General features: G+C 43.3%; 1 protein-coding gene and 1 long non-coding RNA gene across 2 annotated transcripts; one reads left to right on the plus strand and one right to left on the minus strand.

Moving 5' to 3' along the window:
- The first annotated feature begins 6751 nt into the window (after positions 1-6751).
- On the plus strand, positions 6752-19715 carry LOC140906571 (uncharacterized). Its single transcript, XR_012157150.1, has 3 exons — positions 6752-6913; positions 14908-15129; positions 19517-19715. It is a non-coding gene; the product is annotated as an uncharacterized LOC140906571 (long non-coding RNA).
- On the minus strand, positions 8845-15643 carry MRPL53 (mitochondrial ribosomal protein L53). Its single transcript, XM_073330726.1, has 3 exons — positions 15528-15643; positions 11746-11858; positions 8845-9330 (listed from the first exon to the last, which is right to left on the minus strand). The coding sequence occupies exons 1-3, from the start codon at positions 15617-15619 to the stop codon at positions 9203-9205; spliced, it is 333 nt and encodes a 110-aa protein (XP_073186827.1). The 5' UTR covers positions 15620-15643; the 3' UTR covers positions 8845-9202.
- Positions 19716-20836: the final 1121 nt, after the last annotated feature.

A 20836-nucleotide genomic window follows, 5' to 3' on the forward strand; every position in this document is an offset into this window, starting at 1 on the left:
GATGCTAGCCACAGTAGTGAGGATGCACTCCACCGATTTAATGCGCTTAGTGGGACATACGCAATCGACTGTATAAAATTGATTTCTAAAAATCGACTTCTATAAAATCGACCTAATTTCTTAGTGTAGACATACCCTTTGTTAAACTCACCAACCCGTCACAAACTGTGCTTTGGATCCCTCACACTGGCTCTCAAGAAGCTGAAAAAAGAAATCACACAGCCTCCTTTATTGCATTCCAGTTCTCTGGCTCCCAATCAGCATAAAGTGAGAAGTTATTTAAAAACTCTGCTCACTATACAAAATGTTCTTCTGACCCCAAAGGGTCAGCCACATTACCTGGTCAATATTAATTTGGATCTTACCCAAAATACCACGCTGCCAGTCAATCCTTTAGTATCTAAAACTAAAGGTTTATTATAAAGAAAAAAGAAAGAAGAAGAGAGATGTTAAATGGTAAAGCACTCAGGTACACACAGAGACTTCAAAGTCCATATATCAGGTTCTTCGCAGTATTGATGAGTTTGCTGGCTTGAAAGTCCCTCTGGAACAAATTCAAAGTTTGGATGGGTGATTCAGTCATTTGTTCAGAGCTTCATTTGTAAAAAAGTTACTCCAGAGGTAAGAAGCAGGAATGATGACAAAATGGAGATGATGCAGCTGCCTTTTATATCCTTTGCTATGCATATTGTCCCAAACACAAGCTGCACAGCACATGGCATGGAAAAGCTTTACAGTTCTGTCCATAGGCATGGCCCTACATATCTTACTGACACATCAGGTGTATTCCCTGGTTCCTTTCAATGGGTTCATTGTACAGATGATGACCCTTGATGGGCCATCAAACAGGCTAGGCAGTGCTGATACCAATCTGTCTGGGGGTATCACCCAGAAATACAGCACAAGTTCGGAAATACAGATATACCATACATTTCTATAACTCACAATACAAAGGTGATACAAACATATAAACAAGATTATCATACTTGGCAGAGCATAACATTTTCACAGATACTTTACATGGCATATCTAGCATGATTCATTGCAAGTTTATAATACTGATATTAATAATGATAATAGAAAGTGTCTCACAATTCCATACAGAGTCATAATGGAGTTATTCAGGAATAACTATTCCAGAATAGCTATTCCTGAGTAACTCCATGTGTGGACACCCTTATTGTGGAATCTGCTTTGGAAGTGGAGGTAAACCAGAAAAAGTTACTCTTACTCTGGAATAAATGTCTTTCCTCTGAGGACATATCTACACTACAAAGTTAAGTTGACACAAGGTACTTACGTCGACCTAACTATGGAGGTGTATACACTGCTATGCCCCTCCTGCCGCTTTAACTCACCTGTTATGCTGACCGAATAAAACCACCTTGATGAGAGGCATAGAGCTTAGGGCAATGTAATTAGAGCAACACAGTGTCAGTGTAGACACTCCATTGCTTACATCGCTCCCTGGCCCTAAGTGGACTTCAGGAGGTATCCCACAATGCCCACTGTTACCACTCTGGTCACCGTTTTGAACTCTACTGCCTTGCAACCAGGTACCCAGGTGAACGCCCCTCCCTGTTAAAGCCCCAGGAAGTTTTGAACTTGCTCTTCCTGTTTGCTCACATAGCAACTGCCCAGCTGAGCATGCTGGCTCCGTGCAGCAAATGCGCTCCTGCCTGGAGTACATGGGAGGTGGTGGATCTCATGGGTCTGTGGGGAGAGGACACTGTACAGTCACAGCTCTGCTCTTGCTGCAGGAACTTGGTTGGGGAATGGAGGAGAAGGGCTATGATTGGGACATGCAGCAGTGCCATGTAAAAATCAAAGAGCTGCGGCAGGCATACCAGAAGGCAAGGGAGGCAAATAGTCACTCTGGTGCAGAGCCACAGACATGCCACTTCTACAAGGAAGGGGCTGAGGTCAGGGTAATGGTGAAGGGTGGGAGGCTGGTTGGGGGAGCACTCACGGTGGAGGTCAAGGTGCTTAGCCTTAGGCTGTAGGAAAAGAGGGCATGGTTTTAAGGAAGAATGAAAAGAAACAGAATTAACACTTTCCCTGTACAAGTAAAAGCAGATACCACTGGCATTCACTTTTTCATATAGAGGTAAACTGCACAGGGTTAAAATACTGATGGAGGGTGAGAAATCGATACAATTTTTGTGTGCCTACTGTAGATTATTCATTAAAGAAAAGAGATTTACTTCTCCTGAGGAAGGTTTTTGTGTTAAAACAATACCCAGCTTTCAAAACATCTTTACTTTAGTAATCATGTTACGTTAAAATAAATGGCAGTGTTACATGGCTTTGTACAGTGTTATTAAAAGTGAGTCAGTGTCACGTGGACAGGTAGTGTATTTCCATTACATTGCACATATTCAGTATTGGAATGAACTTTTGTTATCTGGACAATATGACTTGGGTTTGTACCTCCACAGTGATCACAGATGCACAGGGGTATCCTCTGGACTCTCCCCTCTGTCAAAGGAAGGAAGGAAGGAGGTTGTCTCAAAAGCAGTCAGGTTTCAGAAAAAAACTGGACCAGTGCCTCCAATTTCAAGAATCTCTGTCTTTCCACTGCACCTATAGTTACTTTTGCTCTGATGTGCAATTTTGAATCTATTCTCTCAATTTTGAATTGGAGTGGTAGTACTGAAATGTATTTACAACAGATTTCATGAGAGCTAGTAGCTTCAGAGAAATCGTAAACAAAGGGTATAAAATCCTTTCCTCTTTGCGTCAGTGCAGAAGTCCTGATATAAAGAGAAATCATTGTAGGGAAGCAGGGGGAGAAAATCACAAGGGAATCTCGTACACCTCATACTACAGCGAGCTGCATGGGAGTTACAGCGCTCTACAACAACTCATTAGATAGCAATGTAAATAATCTCTATCTGAAACAAACTCATATGTTTGAGATTTGTTTTAATTCTGGCTGAAACCTTCTCCAATCTTACAAAAGCTTAATTAGAAAAGAAAAAGCATTCCAGGACCCACCCACCCACTCTCTCTCTCTCTCTCTCTCCATGTATCTTCTGGGGCTGCAGCAGTACCCAAGACATTCTATTCCATGGGATATTAAACACGACAGCCACACATACACCCAGCTGTGAGAAACTCAGTGGTGTATGTGCTTGTGAATTCCCTGTTCCCTCCCCTTTAAACATACTTTCCCCTGCATGTATGAGGTTTACCTCAGCATTGTCTGTTGCGGTAATGCACACCGGCGATATCTGCTGGGAGAGCAATACAGCGGTGCACAGACAATCCAGGAAGTTTTTGGAAAGTGTTGGGGACAATTTCCTGGTGCAAGTGCTGGAGGAACCAACTAGGGGCAGAGCGCTTCTTGACCTGCTGCTATCAAACAGGAAAGAATTAGTAGGGGAAGCAAAAGTGGATGGGAACCTGGAAGGCAGTGACCATGAGATGGTCAAGTTCAGGATCCTGGTAAAAGGAAGAAAGGAGAGAAACAGAATATGGAGCCTGGAGTTCAGAAAAGTAGACTTTGACTCCCTCAGGGAACTGATGGGAGTAGAAAAATATTGCTCAGGCATACAGGAGTGAAATCAGGAAGGCCAAATCACAATTGGAGTTGCAGCTAGCTAGGGATGTTAAGAGTAACAAGAAGGGTTTCTACAGATATGTTAGCAACAAGAAGAAGGTCAGGGAAAGTGTGGGCCCCTTACTGAATGGGGGAGGCAACCTAGGGACAGAGGATGTGGAAAAAGCTAATGTACTCAATGCTTTTTTTGCCTCTGTCTTCACGAACAAGGTCAGCTCCCAGACTACTGCACTGGGCAGCACAGCATGGGGAGGAGGAGACCAGCTTCTGTGGAGAAAGAAGTGGTTGGGGACTATTTAGAAAAGCTGGATGAGCACAAGTCCATGGGGCCGGATGCACTGCATCCAAGGGTGCTAAAGGAGTTGGCTGATGTGATTGCAGAGCCTATTGGCCATTATCTTTTGAAAACTCATGGCAATCCCGGATGACTGGAAAAAGGCTAATGTAGTGCCCATCTTTAAAAAAAGGGAAAGAGGAGGATCTGGGGAACTACAGGCCAGTTAGCCTCACCTCAGTCCCTGGAAAAATCATGGAGCAGGTCCTCAAGGAATCAATTTTGAAGCATTTTGAGGAGAGGAAAGTGATCAGGAACAGTCAGCATGGATTCACCAAGGGCAAGTCATGCCTGAGTAACCTAACTGCCTTCTATGATGAGATAACTGGCTCTGTGGATGTGGGGAAAGCAGTGGACATGTTATTCCTTGACTTTAGCAAAGCTTTTGATATGGTCTCCCACAGTATTCTTGCCATCAAATTAAAGAAGTATGGGCTGGATGAATGGACTATAAGGTGGATAGAAAGCTGGCTAGATCATCAGGCTCAGCGGGTAGTGATCAATGGCTCCATGTCTAGTTGGCAGCCGGTATCAAGCGGAGTACCCCAAGGGTCAGTCCTGGGGCCGGTTCTGTTCAATATATTTATGATCTGGAGGATGGCATGGATTGCACCCTCAGCGAGTTTGCAGATGCAGGGGTGGCGAATTGTATGGGCCAGTGGTGCCTAGGCTTCAGCAATATTCAGGGCCCTGGGGCCTGGCTCCACCAATGTTTGGGGCTGGGTCTCTCCCCCCGGCCCCACCTGCCACCCCCATGCACCTACCCCACATGTCCCCCGGCTCCCACTTGCTGCCCCTGTGCACCTCCCCAGGGCTCTGGAGCGTCCCTCTTTCCTCTTTGCATCAGTGCAGAAGTCCTGATATAAAGAGAAATCATTGCAGGGAAGCAGGGGGAGAGAATGCTCCTTGAAGGCTTCCTTCAGCTGAATAACCCTCACCCCTGTTGAGCTCCTCTTATAGCCTTGTGTTCATAATGCACAGGTCAATACTGAAGAGCAGTGCAAGGTCCATGCTTTCTGACAGAGATGGCTGTCGCGCAGGTCAGTTGAAAAGAGACAGGAAACAGAGTAGGATGCCCATGGAATGATGGGATTGAGAAAACCACATCATGTGATGCTGAACCTGTCCCCATCAGGCATTGCAAACCCTTCCCAAAACACCCTGCCGCCAGCTGCACAGTGGGATAGCTACCCACAGTACACTGCTCTGTCGGTGCAAGAACTGCTACTGTGGATGGCTCTGCTGACACAAGGATCATAGTGTGGACATGCAACAGTGGTTTAATTACAGTGGTGGCTGTACATCAACGTAACTTAAGTTGACTTAACGTTGTAGGGTAGAGATGGCCTGAGTTATTCAGAAATAGCAATTTCACATTCAGTTCACACTCTGCCTTAATCCAGAATAATTTTAATGTGTAGATAAATCCTTAACTACTCCAAGGTTTCCCATTATTTGTATAAGGAGTGGAAGGAAGGTCAGGTTTTAGTCCTTTAAAATATTGATCTAGATTTGCCCACTACTACCACATGTGTTTTCTCCCACATCCTGCTGTGTCTAGTCAGGTTTTATTAATGTATTTTCAATGTGTTACAGTAGTAATCTCAGATCACAGTTTAAGCATTTCCTTTTAAATTTGCTATGAACATGCTGAGTTCATGTTAGCCAACGTATTGCACATATTCAGAGGCTGATCATTACTTGTATTACAGTAATACTTAGAGGCCTCAACAGGGATTATGGCCACACTGGGCGGAGCATTATGCAAATAGAGAGTAAGAGACACATCCCTGCCCAGAATGTCTTGCAATCCAAGGCTCCAATCCTGCAAGTACTTATGCCTATGGTTAACTTTATTCACATGCTTAGGACTTTAAAAAACATATTGCACAGTTCAACCACCAAGACAGTGTCATACAATTTCTTTTAAATAACTATTTATATATAAAAAGAAAAGGAGGACTTGTGGCACCTTAGAGACTAACCAATTTATTTGAGCATAAGCTTTCATGAGCTACAGCTCACTTCATCTGATGCATAAAATTTTTTCCACTTTTATGCATCCGATGAAGTGAGCTGTAGCTCACAAAAGCTTATGCTCAAATAAATTGGTTAGTCTCTAAGGTGCCACAAGTATTCCTTTTCTTTTTGCAAATACAGACTAACACGGCTGCTACTCTGAAACCTGTATTTATATATAAGCATATATCTGCAACCAGCATTTGGAATACTTGGGCAAATTTTACTTCGTAACTCTGTTGGTGTTTTCCCACAGAGACTTCCTCACGTTATTACTGTTGCAAAAGTTTCAGCACAATGTACTTGGGCAAATTTTACTTCGTAACTCTGTTGGTGTTTTCCCACAGAGACTTCCTCACTTTGTTACTGTTGCAAAAGTTTCAGCACAATGTGTACCCGGATTTGAAATGTTTGCTCCTGGAGTAAGACCCAGGAAGTAATCAGCCAGATATGCTATGTAAGATATCTGCAAAAATGTCATAAATTACCAGATAGGATAATTTTATTTATGTTTGTATCACCTTTGCATTGTGAGTTATAGATATGTATGTATGTCTGTATTTCAAACTTGTGCTATGCTTCTGGGTGACACACCCAGACAATTTGGCATCAGCACTGCCTAGCCTGCTTGATGGCCCATTAAAGACCATCAGCAATACAACTGACCCATTGAGAGAAGGCAGATACACCTTATGACTCAGCAAGGCATGTCCCAATGGAGAGATCTCTAAGGCTTCTAAGCCATGTGCTGGGTAGCTTGTGTTTGAAAGAAAGGAAGCACAGGCCACAAAACAAGAGACTATAAAAGGCAGCAGCAACTTCTCCATTTTGTCTTCAATCCTGCTTCTTACCTCTGGAGGAACTTTGCTACAAACTGAAGCTCTGAACAATGGACTGAATGACCCATCCAAGCTATGGATGAACTGCGGAGAATTGACTTAACCCAGCAGTTTATTCCATCACTGCTACAAACCTGAGTCAAGAAGTTTGCCATTACTGTATGTAATTGATTCCTTTAACCAATTTTAACTCTCACCTTTCTTTTTATAAATAAACCTTTAGATTTTAGTTAATAAGAATTGGCTGTAGCATGTATTTGGGTAAGATCTAAAACATTCATTAACCTGGGAGGTACTGTGTCCAATCCTTTGGGATTGGTAGAACCTTTTATTTTATATGAAGAAATAAGATTTACAAAAATTTGACGTGGGTACATGGATGGAGGCCTGAGGCTGGATCACTTCAAGGGAACTGTGTTGTTTGGACTTCTGAGTAACCAACTTCCTTTCATTCTTTTCACAGTCATGACTTCTCAGTCTCTGCAGCATAGCATCAAAAGTGTATGTGTGTCAGCTGGACTCCTCAGAGCCAGAGGTGAATGGCAGCCCCATAGCTCCCCTCTTTACTCTTCCTGCACCCCAAACCTCTCATCCCTGGCCCCAGCCCAGAGCCCTGACTCCCTCCTGCACCCCAAACCCCTGTCCCAATCCCAAACCCCTCATCCCCAGCTCTGTTGGGTCGAGGAGAACAAATTTCTTCAACTGGGTCACCAGAAAAACGGTTTGAAAACCACTGCTCTACATGCCTCTTGACCTTTCCAAGTGCCGACTTAAGAGGATTCCACAAAACTCCATGTCTCCTCCCCACTGCTTCTCTCCCCACTGTTGACTAAAAAACAAAACAAAACACAACTACGTTACAAGCACGTGGGTTACATACACATCATGGGAAGGAATGCTGCAGCCATGTCTGTATTTCATAATTAAATGTGTTTCACAAGGAAAGCATGACAATTGCATTGGTTCGTGATTTCCAGTTGGAATTTCCAGTTGATGGGTTTGAGCCATAAAGCACTAAATGGCTTGGGGACCCAACTACCTGAAAGACCTGAGTCCTTTCGCACTGAGGAGTTCAGTGGAGCCACTGGAGCTGGCAATCTGCTGCTTTGAAGGAAGAGGAGCTGCCAGTAGAGCATTTTCTGAGAGAACCTTGCCTCTGAAACTCATTTCCCCTTCAGCCTGACACAGCTTAGATTTGTTAACCTTCTGGGTATGTTCATCTATTTGAATGCGCTTGTTTGCACAAAGTGGGATGAGGTTTTATTGTTCATGGAAAGGAACGGACTATTATGGGATTACTATGTTACGTACTGAGTTTGTTCCTTTACCAGTATAAAGGCTATATTTTAAAATGACTTGGGCAGTCGAGTCCTTTTATCATATTAAGGATATCTGTCCTTTTGCCATGGTTTTTAATAACTCTACAATGCCTAAAGGATTGATAAGTGATTTAATAAATGTAAATTTTTAAAATCCTTTACTACTACACATATTGTGGTTGCACCTAGGAGCCCCAGTCACAGACCAGGACCTCACTGGGCTAGGCACTGTATAAACACAGAACAAAAAAAGGGCTTTAACTACCTTCTCTTCCCATCTTTCTTAAATAAGAGGGAGCCTAATGGACCTTACCATTCTCCTTTCTATGGGACCAAACTACAAACCTGTACTTGTAAAACTGTCCTTCCTTCTGCAGATTTTATGCATATGAGGGGGGAAAAAAAAAACCACACACACACACAGAATAAGGCCTACTCTGTTCTTAAAAAAGACTAACAAAAAACTGTATTACAGCAAATGACCTCTCTCTCCAAAATACTGAAAACACCAAATTCATCTTTCACTTTGGGCTATATTCTGTCACCCTGATTCACAAGTAGCACTTTTTCTCTGTGGATAGTCCCTTATAAGATGGGTCTTACACATTCTTTTTTATTTTGTGGCTTTGATTTCATTGCTGAGCTAACTAAACAGTTATTAATCTTCAGAGACTCTTGAATCAAAATCAGTTACTTAGTGACAGACAAGTTTAACAATCTAATGAAGTTTTGGATACCAGCATGTATGTTGAAAACACTGTCTAAACTTAATTTTTCCACTTGTAACAAATTTATTAGGCTCATCTTCATTATTCGTATTAATATACAAATAGGCATGGCATTGATCCAGTGTGTGCATGGTCAAGAGATTGATGGTTTGTGCATCCAAGACTTGCCGACCCTGCCAGAGTTAATGATTTTAGCTTCTCCATTATATTTTCCTCAGGAAAAATATATATTTATACGAATCATTCAGCTGTATGTTGAACTGGCGAGCATTTTGTCCATATCTCTTTTTAAGATTTCATGTCAGTTATCAGTGAAGTTTCCTATGTAGTTCTGATGACAAAAGCTGCTCACTGCTTTTCAAATGCCTAAACAATTTTAAACATAATTGTTTCTTTGATCTTCAAGCACTCTTTTTCTTAGTTTTCTCTTCTGCCTTAAGGTCTTTTGCTATGCATCTGGAGTTGAAAGCTGATAACATTTCTGCTGCTGTCAAGTTGGCTCCTTTCATTATCAATCTGTCTCCATCAGCTGTAAAGGAAAGATTGTACGTTTTAGAGGTGATAAATAAAGTTATAAGAAACAATTTAGCATACATTCAAACTAAAATAGGTGTAAACACTCAGTTCATTCAGTTTACTTAAAAATATTCAGTGATTTCATATACCCATTACCACTGAATCTGTGCGCATACCATACATTAAGAGCAAGCAAACATGAAAGTTAACTGCCCACAACAAAAACAGCCTCCATCCCTGAACTGCCTCATCCAAACATAAGGAAAAACTCCCCAGATATGATCTAGTTTCAGAACAGATGCGTTACTAAAGTAGTTCACGTTATTCTCTGAAGGTAGGCAAACTTGGACTGTAAGGCTACGTCTACGCTAGAAAGGTAAGTTGACCTATATTAGGTCAACTTACAGCCACTGCAGTAATTACTGTAGTGGTGCATGTCTACACTAACCTCCTTGGGTCAGTGGTGTGTGTCCTCACAAGGAGCACTTCCACTAACCTAAAAGGGGTAGTGTGCAGAGCTGAGAATCCCGGGGGAGGCGGCGAGAGAAGAGGCTGCCCAGGGCTTCTTGCCCCAGCTCCCAGCTGGAAGCAGAGTCCCGTCGTTCAGGCTTCTCACCATGGCTCCCAACCCGGAGTGGGGTCCATTCTCACCCCATCTTCCAGGAAGGGGCAGAGTCCAGCTGCCTGGCTTTCTTGTTAATTTCACAGTTCCTGCCAACAGCTGATGTAAGTAATGCAGTGTCTACACAAACACTGCATCGCCCTATCTACACTGACATAAACCTTACGCCTCTTGTGCAGGTGGAGTTATAATGGTATAGTAGGGCACTTAGGCCAAGTCTACACTTACCAGAGATTGACGCTGACGTGATCAATGCAGCGGGGGTTGGTTTAGTGGGTCTGTTGAAGACCTACTAAATCAATTGCAGAACACTCTCCGGCCCGACTCCACTACTCCACCGGAACAAGAAAAGTAAGGTAAGTCGACAGGTGAGGGTCTCCTGTCGACGCAGCATGGGGTAGACACCACGGTAAGTCAACCTAAGCTACGTCGATTCAAGTTATGTTATTCATGTAACTAGGGTGGCATAACTTAGGTCGACTTACTGCGGTATCGTAGAAAAGGCCTTACATCGGCAGGAGGAAGGCTGTAGTGTAGACACTGACATAATTAGGTCAATGTAAGCTGCCTTACGTCGACCTAACTGTGTAGTGTAGACCAGCCCTAAGGGAGTAGATTCCACATCTGAAATATTGCATATAAAGAGACAAGGTGGGTGAGGTAATAAGGGAGAACTCGGAACAAAATGCAGTGCCTAAAACTAATCATAATTAAATTTTGAAGTGACTAGATTTTTCAAGTTGACAGTATCTCTCAAAAAAACTATAGCAAGCCATCTAGCAGCAGCATAATACACTGTCTTGTGCAGTTTCCAAGTTCAGGTCCTGTATTCCCAGAGTCCAAGGGCTGGAAATGCTCCCTTGGCAACATGCTCAGCAACTTGGGAAAGTGAAAAATTGAAAGCAGTAGTTTCTGGCATCAGTAAAATAATCTCTTTTGGCAGAGGCTGTGCACAGCATTGAGCTTCATCATCTAGTATATCATGGCAAGAGACAAGGATGGCAAATAAATGAGGAAGGAAATACTCTATAGAGACACTGAATGAAAAATATATATGTTTGACATATCAAACCTAAAACTTTGCAACGTTCGCTAGAAATGGCAGCTGACCTGATTAAAATATGAAAATTTAAAGGAAAACAAATAGATAATCATTAGTGAAGGAAAAACTTAATGGGCTGGGTTCTCTGCTGGACCTCTTAGAAGACAGCAGAACAGAAGGTAAAGCTTAGGAAAGAGGAGAACAAAGGTGGATTAAAGCGATTTGTGAAGTGCCTCGAATCTGGGCTGCTCTGGGGGTTGACAGAAACCTCCAGTACAAGTTAGAGGAGCCCACAGAGCTGGCTGCACAGCTCGTAGACCCATTTCTGCAAACATTTATACATGTGAGTAGTCCCACTGAGGTGGGACAGCTCATATGACAAAGTTACTGTGGCAGCATGGAGCCACACTGCCTGCAATAGGGCTCTGCACAGGTGCAAGGGTCCACTTGCAGACCTCTCAATTAAGTATTGGAGCTGAATGTTTGTAATGAAGTCAATTCCCTTTCTTCCCAGTTCTAAATCCAGTAGACAGAATTTTTTTTTTTTAATTTCCTTCCCAATACATTAACCTGACTGATTCCATCGTACTCTTGCTCAAAAACATGTTTGTACAACACCTAGCACAATGCGATTCTGATCCATAACTGGGATGTCAAGGTATGACCCCAACACAAATACAAATTACAGGAAACAACCACAAATATCTTCCCGTGTGAGTCTAGAAAGGCTACATTCCCTTTAAGATGAATGATAAACTCCTTACCAAACATGATGTCTACAACTGGTTCAGATCCATCGTGCCTTACATCTGTTGTCACTACACAGTTGATATTGGAGGCACGAGCTTTTTTACTGTTTACACGTTCAAGAAATATTCTGAAAAGATTTAAGAAATATAAATTAAGTAAGAATATACTGAACATATTTCTGCAATTCATTTACATAGTTTGATGTTGCTAACAAAAATACAAACCAATTAGGATTTATATTTACTGCCCCAGTTCTACAAGAAGTTCCATAAGTGCAGACTCGATTGTATGATTATTTTAACAGATTATTACAAAGAAATTTTAAAATCTAATTTGCTTTTCACTATTTTGTTTCCTTTCTGCATTTCTTTTTGATTGATTGCGTTATCCCAGCTATCAGTCAGATCAATTTTTCTTTATAACCAATTTTACTTTCCGATTGTCAATGTTTCAGTGTTTGGAGTTCAGAGAAATGTTTAAATATCTGTTTCCATTGCATTTTTTTCCCAACTCCATGGTAACATTTCTAATGATTTGCTGAAGTTTGTGTAATTTGTTTTTCATTTAATTTTTGGTCAAAGTTCAATGAATAGGGTCACTTTGAAGCCATATCAGTTACCTGCAAGAGTCAGGAAGGAATGCCCTGCACACACACCAATGTATTCTGCTGTGGGTTATTTTTATTGCCTTACTCTGAAGCATCAGTGATAGCCACAGCTGGAGAGATGAGATTGGTTGGGGTGGGCCAGAGCTCTTAGGTGGCACCAAGCATTCTCTCTCTCTCTCTCAAGGTGGCTGGCTGGTTCTTGCTCATATGCTCAGGGTCTACCTGATCACCATATATAGGGTGAGGAAGGAATTTTCTCTCAGGTCAGATTGGCAGTGACCTTGGTTGTGCTTCATCTTCCTCTGTAGTGTGTGGGTATCTCTAATCACTTAATCATTTCCCTACCATTGTGAGGGTCTTGGGCACTGGTTCACCTTGGTCTCTCCTATTCTCGGTCCGTGGCTCATAGTATCTAGTCTCATGAGAGCTGCAATGCTTTGGTCTAATTTCAGTTGTTGGTTTTAACGTGCAGGTACTGGGTGGTGGTAGTGGTGACCTGTAATACACAGGTCAGACTAGATTATCTGGTTGTCCCTTTTAGCCTTAACCTCTATTACTGTGTGTGTATGCACATGCACGCCTGCGGGTACGTGTAAAATAACTCCTCACATCTGTTCCAAGTTTGTGTTTTATGTTCCTTTAGTAAAGTATTTATGTCATGGAAAAAGCACAATTATTTGGACTTCTCAGGCAATTGATTACCAAAGAACATCAGCCATTGTATTTTTCCTCACTATTTCTAAGTATTGTAACACTAATAACTAGGGCCTTACCAATTTCACAGCAGTGAAAAATGTGTCATGGACCATGAAATAAGTCCTTCCCCACAAAGGGGGCAGGCTGGGGGGGGCAGGTCTAGAGCCACCTCCAGGAGTCTCCCCCTTCTGCAGGATGCTCTGGGACTAGGCAGTAGCCCCAGAGGGTTCTTGCAGCTGGAGAAGGCTTGTGGAGCTGGATCCTATCTTTCCTGTGCTGCTGGGAGCATCCCAGCAAAGGGGGCACCTAGCTGATAGTCTGAGCAGGGCTGGGGCAGGATAGGACGTGGTCTTTCCTTGCAGGGGTGCTCTTGGATCTCTCTCCCAGCTGCAGATAGCTCCGCACCCCATGCTCCCCATTCTGTCCAGCTCTGTAGGCAGCACAGAAGTGAGGGTGGCAACCCCATGACCCTCCCTACAATAGGTTTGCAACTCCCCCACACATCCCCTTTTTGGGTCAGGACCCCCACGGTTAACACACCATGAAATTTCAGATTTAAAAATCTAAAAACGTGAAATTTACCAATTTTCAATTCCTATAGTCATGAAATTGACCAAAACAGACCGAGAATTTGGTAGGGCCCTACTAATAACTAATCTTACAGCTGACTCCACATGTGCTGACCCTTGCACTCACATGGATCCTCAATGACTTTAGGGTTGGGGCCTCTGTGCTTAGCATAGTAAAGTTAAGCACATGTGTGCTTGCAGGCCTTAGTCAGTACCTCTATACTTTGAGCTGGAGGTGCAATTTCTAGCTTGAGGAGACTGAACCCGTGCTAGCTCTGACTGAGCTATTGTGCTAAAAATAGAGTGTAGCTGTGGCAGCAGGAAGGGCTATCCACCCCACCACATGGTTAGCATCTCAGACTACTTAGGGTGGCTAGCTCCTCCCTCTATGCTGCTACACTCTATTTTTAGCACGCTAGCTCAGTCACAGCTCCAGCAGATATGTCCCCGCAAGTTCCAATTTACAGTTTCCAGCTCATAGTGTCTACTTTATATGCTGCAGTTTCCACGGTATGCATCCGATGAAGTGAGCTGTAGCTCACGAAAGCTCATGCTCAAATAAATTGGTTAGTCTCTAAGGTGCCACAAGTACTCCTTTTCTTTTTGCGAATACAGACTAACACGGCTGTTACTCTGAAACCTGACATCTGTACAGGTGTCACTAAACCAGTAGTCTGAAAACAATGGGGTTGCACAGGTCTTGCTGGGGTCTTAACTTGGCCAACTCTCACAATATTTGATGTTTTAACTTAAATATAAAGAATGGCCATACTGAGTTAGGCCAATGACCCACCTAACCCAATATCTTGTTATCCAACAGTGGTCAACGCCAGATGCTTCAAAGGAAATGAATAGAACAGGGCAATTATCAAGTGATCTATCCCACCCTCCAGTCCCAGTATCTGGCAATCAGAGGCTTAGGGACACCAAGAGCATGGGGCTGTACTGCTAACCATCTTGGCTAGTAACCATGGATAGACCTATCCTCCATGAACTTAGCTAATTCTTTTTTGAACCCAGTTATACTTTTGGGCTTTACAACATCCCAAGACAAGGAGGTCCACAGGTTGATTGTGCATTGAGTGAAGAAGTATTTCCTTATATTAGTTTTAAACTTGATGCCTATTAAAGCCCTGGTTAGTGGAGGCAACTGATTATACAAAAATATCAGCATTCAAGTAAAAAAATGCCTGTAAGCCTAGTGGTTGCAGAGAAAAGCATAAAAATGTGACCTGAGTGCACCTGACAGGCTCAAAAAAGGAGGGCAATTTTTTAAATCTTTTGTTTTTAATCTCAATTTTTAGGTACCTGACTTGTGGTTTTTTCAACATTTAAAGGCGGACAATGCTGCTTATTACGGACAATAATGGGAAGACGGGATGGACCCATACTGACTCTCCCGGCCCAGGTAAAGTTGTCTTTGTACTTGGTAACCAGTCTAGAACCAACCACTTGCTCCAGAGCCCACCAACAGCGAACCCACCCAATGCCCTGTAACACGGTCGTGTTTGGAGACAAACAGCCCTGTAAGTAGAACCAGATCCAAACCTCAAAGCTGCGTCGGGTGCCTGTGGCCGGGGTGGGGAAGCCCATCCCTTGGCTGGAGGGCCAGGGGGAAAGAGGGGTCTCTCCGCACGCAACGCGCCGCGGAAGCCATTCCAGCCGCGGGGGCGAACGGGCCGGGCAGAGCGAACCACTCGCTGCCCCGCCGCACAGGCGGAGCCAACGCCCAGGGGGCGAGGGGGAGGGTAGACGGGAAAGGCCTCGCTTGGTAGGCTGAATGGGGCGCAGGAACCCATAGGGGAGCGGGTAGGGCGGGCCGGCCGACTGGCCGCTCCCCGTCCAGGGGGGAATGTGGGGGAGGGGCCGCTCCCCGTGAGGCGGGTATAGGGGGTGTCTGGCCGCCCTCCCGAGCTCTCCTCACCGGGTGGTTTCCACGTTGGTCTGGAAAGGGCAGAACCGGACCGCGACGCTCTTCACGTGCCTCAGGGCCACCGCGGCCTTGGGCACCGCCATCTTCCCCTCGCTCGGCCTGGGACTACAATTCCCACAAGCCCCTTCGCCAAGGCGGGGCGCGGAGGGCTGGCGGCGCGCGCAGCTCTGTGGGAAATGTAGTGCTCGGCGGTCGGGGGCTGCGCTGCGCTGCGGCGGGCCCCGAGCTGCCGGAGCCCCTCGCGGTGCAGCTCTGCTCGTGCCTGGCGTTCTGCCCTGGGCGTACTTCGAGCCTGGCCCCTCCCCCTCGGCCTGGGAGCTGAGCGCCGGGGTCGCAGCCTCTCCCACGGGGGGATGATAGAGTTCGCGCCGGGGTCCGCTCAAATGCGGAGTTTTCACTCATTTAAAGAAATTAGCCCCGTGTTCAGAAACGGACTCAGATTTTGCCCCGGGAGCAGCGGGGTGGGGTGCGGGGGAGCGTACGCCCCACCAGGTATCATTCATTACAGTGCAATGCAGAGAATAGAAATGAGTGACGAGCAGGACAAGGACGTGGCCTCGTTAAAGTTTTCGAAAGACAAAGAGCAAAGATTCGAGTTCAGGGCAATTGTTAGGAAATTTGATTCTTTTCATGTTAACATTTTTATTTGATTCTTTTTGCTCGTCAAACTTATCAAACACCCGGAGCAAAAATATAGAACTGTAAACATAGTATAGAGCACTGACATGGTGCCCTGTAGTTTATTTCTACACAGACCCACTGCAGCCGGCTTTGTGCAGATGGACAGTCATAGGTTTCAGTGTGGGTTGTCAATAGAGTTGCCAACTGTCATAAATATAAAGGGAAGGGTAACCACCTTTCTGTATACAGTGCTATAAAATCCCTCCTGGCCAGAGGCAAAATCCTTTCACCTGTAAAGGGTTAAGAAGCTAAAGGTAACCTCGCTGGCACCTGACCAAAATGACCAATGAGGAGACAAGATACTTTCAAATCTGGAGGGGGGGATATTTTCGGGGAAGACGGCTCCAAGAGGTCTCTTTCCCTGTTCTTTGTTTAAATCGCTCGGTGGTGGCAGCATAACAGGTTTTTAACCTAAGCTGGTTCCCAAGGCAAGCAAAATCTGTGCCTTGGGGAAGTTTTAATCTAAGCTGGTAAGAATAAGATTAGGGGGGGTCTTTCATGCAGGTCCCCACATCTGTACCCTAGAGTTCAGAGTGGGAAAGGGACCTTGACACCAACCCTCCATGGTTGTCCCAGAGTCTCCAGGAATTAAAGATTAATTTTTAATTAAAGATTATATCATGTGATGAAATCTCCAGGAATATGTCCCACCAAAATTGGTAACCCTAGTTGGCACATGAGGTATCACTTGCAGAATCAGGGCCTACCATAGTTTCTTGTATGAGGGCAAAGAAACCTACAATTATGAATTGCAGGAGTTAAGGATATAAAGACCTATATCCCTGGCAATACATGGCCCTGATCCTATAATGGGTCACTGTGTGGGTATGGATACATCCATGCAGAGCTCATTGCAGGATCTGAGTCTATTTCTGTAAGATGTCCCAATTGGTTTCCACCACAACTCCTAGGAATTGTGGATCTTGCATTGGTTTGCCTGGCTTCCTCTTCTCTGATCATATCTATCAATGTTTGAAATAAATCTTTTTTATAAGAATGGTCATATACTAAACAAAGGGCAATCTGAATCTTCACTGTTGTAAAATATAGAAGAGGGACCTGCTGAAAAGTCTGGTAGAAATGGAAATAAAGACTTTTTAAAATAGATGCATTAGAAAATATATAAAAGGGGGTAAGATAAACCAGCTACATAATAAGTTGTTAAACAAACACTGTTGAAGTTGATTGGAATGCAGCATAGCCAGTGTAATTCATCAATTTTACACTAGATGGCAGAAACAACTTTTGTAAAGTTTTTGGGAGTTGTGTACTATCTGAAATTGTTAGTAGAGTACTGGGATCCTAGTAAACCTTTGGTGTGGGAGCTTGGAATAAATCAGCTTTGGTAATGTTTTTAAATACAGTGCGAAATTCTAGGGAATCTTTCAATACTGTATTTCATTTTTACCTGGTGTTGAAGTACTACTGATGCTTTTTCCCCCGAGTAACAAACTGATGTACAAAATAGAACAGTTGGCAACATTTGGAAATGTTACGCTATTGTTGTAATGTAGCTTTAGCTCTTTTTTTTAAAATGTAGCCATTAAATTAACTCCAGCTTTCCAGTGAGATGAAGCCTAAAAATAAAATAGTTAAACTAATTTCAGAAGTAAGTATTTTAAAACTTTGTTTCCAAATTCATTTATATTATAGCTCTTTGTCTTTGCAAAAATAAGTCTGTGAGAGAAAGCATTGTAACAAACCTACTCCTTAAGCAAAAATTCACTGATTTAAAAGAGGATTTGCCTGAGTAAGGAGTGCCAGATCAGGCACATAGAGGGGCAAATAGAATATTTTATTTTTAAAAGGTGAACTCAAACTATAGAACTTCAACAATCCTTCTCTTTCTTCATTATAATACAAATCAGTAACAACATTTCCATCAGCCTCTCTTAGAGCAGTATGGGATCAACCTTGATTAAGGAATGAGGAAGGAAGGATGTATTTTATTGATCGTTAAGAGTTCAGTTCTGCCAGGTGCTGGGCACCCTGTACTCCTGTTGATTTCAAAATAGGTAAGGCAGAAATAATCTTTATATCATCCCCTATTGTGTTTTAATAGCAGTTTCCTGTGGAATTTGTACAGTTTACTGTGCAGAATCTAGGGCAAAGAGAACCTTCTCCAATCATCTCATTCATACTGCAAATCAACCAGCCTGTTGGCCTTTGTCATAAATCTATAAAAGTTTTATCTTTCCTCCTAGATCTGAACCATCACTTTGGAAAGATATATAAAAAAATCCCCTTTTCAGTAATTTATTTTTTAGCTGCCTGAACCTGATTCATCCAACTTAAAGTTACATAAGGGAAAATATAAATTTTTAGTAACCTTAAGACAACACATCCTTTCTTCCTCCCTGAAAAAGATGGAATCTTTCTATGAAACAAAGCCAAGGGAAATGAGTGCAGGCATCTTGTTTGCTGAAAGAAGGATCTTCTCTATACTTGGTTACAACCAAGTCCTAGAATGAATGTGGAACAGAAGCAGGAATCTTAGTTTTGATCTTTTACACCCGTTTAACTCCATCAGTGTCTCCACTTACCATGGATTTACACAGGTGTAACTGAGATTGAACTCTGACCCATAGTGTCTTAATTTGATTCCAGAATAGCTCATAACAGATTATCCACAAAGGACCTGAATCATTCCTTTCTATTCCAGCAGGTAATCTGAGAACTCTGAAATGTGTATGCTAGAGACTATTCTCCAAGGATTCACATTTGAAACCAAGTGATTAATTTTATTCTTAAGTATAGTGATAACTAGAGCATAGTTACTTTTAACAGACAATGATGTTTTAACATCTGTAACATTGATATCCCAACCTGATTAAAATAAAAATCAGTTACTATTTTAGAGAGGCAGAGTTTCTCAGAAGGAAAAATACAGTAGTCCCATTGACTAATTCAGCAGTCCATAGTTTTATATCTAACAAATGTATGCATCAGGCAGCTATTCAGCCCCTTCACACACCCTCATTATGGAGAAGGTGTTAGCCCGAGACAGTTGGAACTAGGTTTTACTTTACAGAAGATGAGCCATCTATAGTGTTCTACCCCCTCCGCATCTATCATCTGCAACTGTGTAGTTAAGGGAAAGGCAGATTGAGATTGCAAATAGTCAGATGGTATTTATTAAGAGTAACAATAACAGGCTAGGACTCCCTGAAAACTAAGATAACATAACAACAGCTTGGTTATTAACACAAATGTAAATGGGGGTGAACCCCAGAGCCCCAAACCCTATGCACAATGGGGTACACAGGACTTAACAAGAATGACTATACCATATCTTGCAGACACTGGACAGGAGAACAGGAACACAGACGGGAACCAGGGGCAGGTGCCAGGAATAACAACACAACAGGAACTGGACCTTAGAAACTTCGGTGACAATTAAGTAGATATTCAGTATGGTTTCTTCTGTCTACTGTTCTTGATTTCATCATCCTGCGTGCCTAATGTGAACGCTGTCTCACATGATGATGGAACAGGTGAGTGGAGGTAAGTTAAGGGAACCTTGGTAGATGTTACTGGTTCACCTCAAGTCCTAATCCCTCAGGGCTCTAGCTAATAGCAAGGCTGGTACTCTGTGGGAAGGCTTCTATGCCTCAATGGGATGACCTGCTTTCACAGCATCCAGAGACACAGAGCGCCCCTCAGAGGGTGAGACTCCCATATATGAATTCTCTGTTGCTAGGCAGCTTCTACCACCATGAGACACTACCTTTCTCTTGTTTTGGTGCCAAACTCAAAAAAAGCACCAAAAGTTGAAGGAGAAGGGAAGCTAAGATGGAGGACTGGTTGTCCTTTTACCAGTCCAAAATGGCAACTATGTACACTTAATGAATTGAACCTTTTCTACCCAACAAGGGTAGTTCTGATAGTTTTTGTTTTTGGTCTGTTCCTTGTCTGTTACTTCTCCTCACTTTCATTTTCCTTTCTGTAATATACTTAGATAGAGAAATGTATGAGTTGCAGAGTTGAGATCTGGCACCAGTTCCTTCAAGGGTCATGTTTGATTCTGGAGTCTTGGTTCAGGCTTCCTTCTGCTCATAAGTTGATTCCTTCTCTTGAATCCTTTAATCTTTTTTTCCTGACTATTTTCCCAAGACCCTTTGTCACAGATGGCTACAGGTCCAGGATTTAGCATTTGGTAATTAATTTCCAAACACCTATTCATGACACTAGGTACTCTCTGTATGAATAAAACATAATGCTGCCTGGGGGTGGGGAGAGGTGAGCCAAAACAAGCCCTGCCTGCCTGCCTGTTATGTGCAGAGGCAGTGTCTCCAGCTGGCTGCACAGAATGCTGAGCTTGGCTGTATAAAACAGTTCTTTTCTGGAAGCAGAGAAACACACAGACCATGTCTCCACTACAGGGACTATACTGTCAGAACCCAGTGCCGTAGCTATGCTGGCATAACCCTGTAGTGTAGATGCAGCCTTCATTGACAAAAGGGGTTTTTCCATCCGTGTAGAAATGCCACCTCCCCGAGTGATGGTAGCTATATTGACAGAAGCATTCTTCCATCAACTGAGCTGCATCTACACTGGGGGTTAGGTCAGCACATCTACGTTGCTCAGAGGTGTCCACCGCACCCTGAGTGACATCGCTA

This window comes from Lepidochelys kempii, chromosome 2 (genome assembly GCF_965140285.1).
Source record: "Lepidochelys kempii isolate rLepKem1 chromosome 2, rLepKem1.hap1, whole genome shotgun sequence".
Classification (NCBI taxonomy): Eukaryota; Metazoa; Chordata; order Testudines; family Cheloniidae; genus Lepidochelys; species Lepidochelys kempii.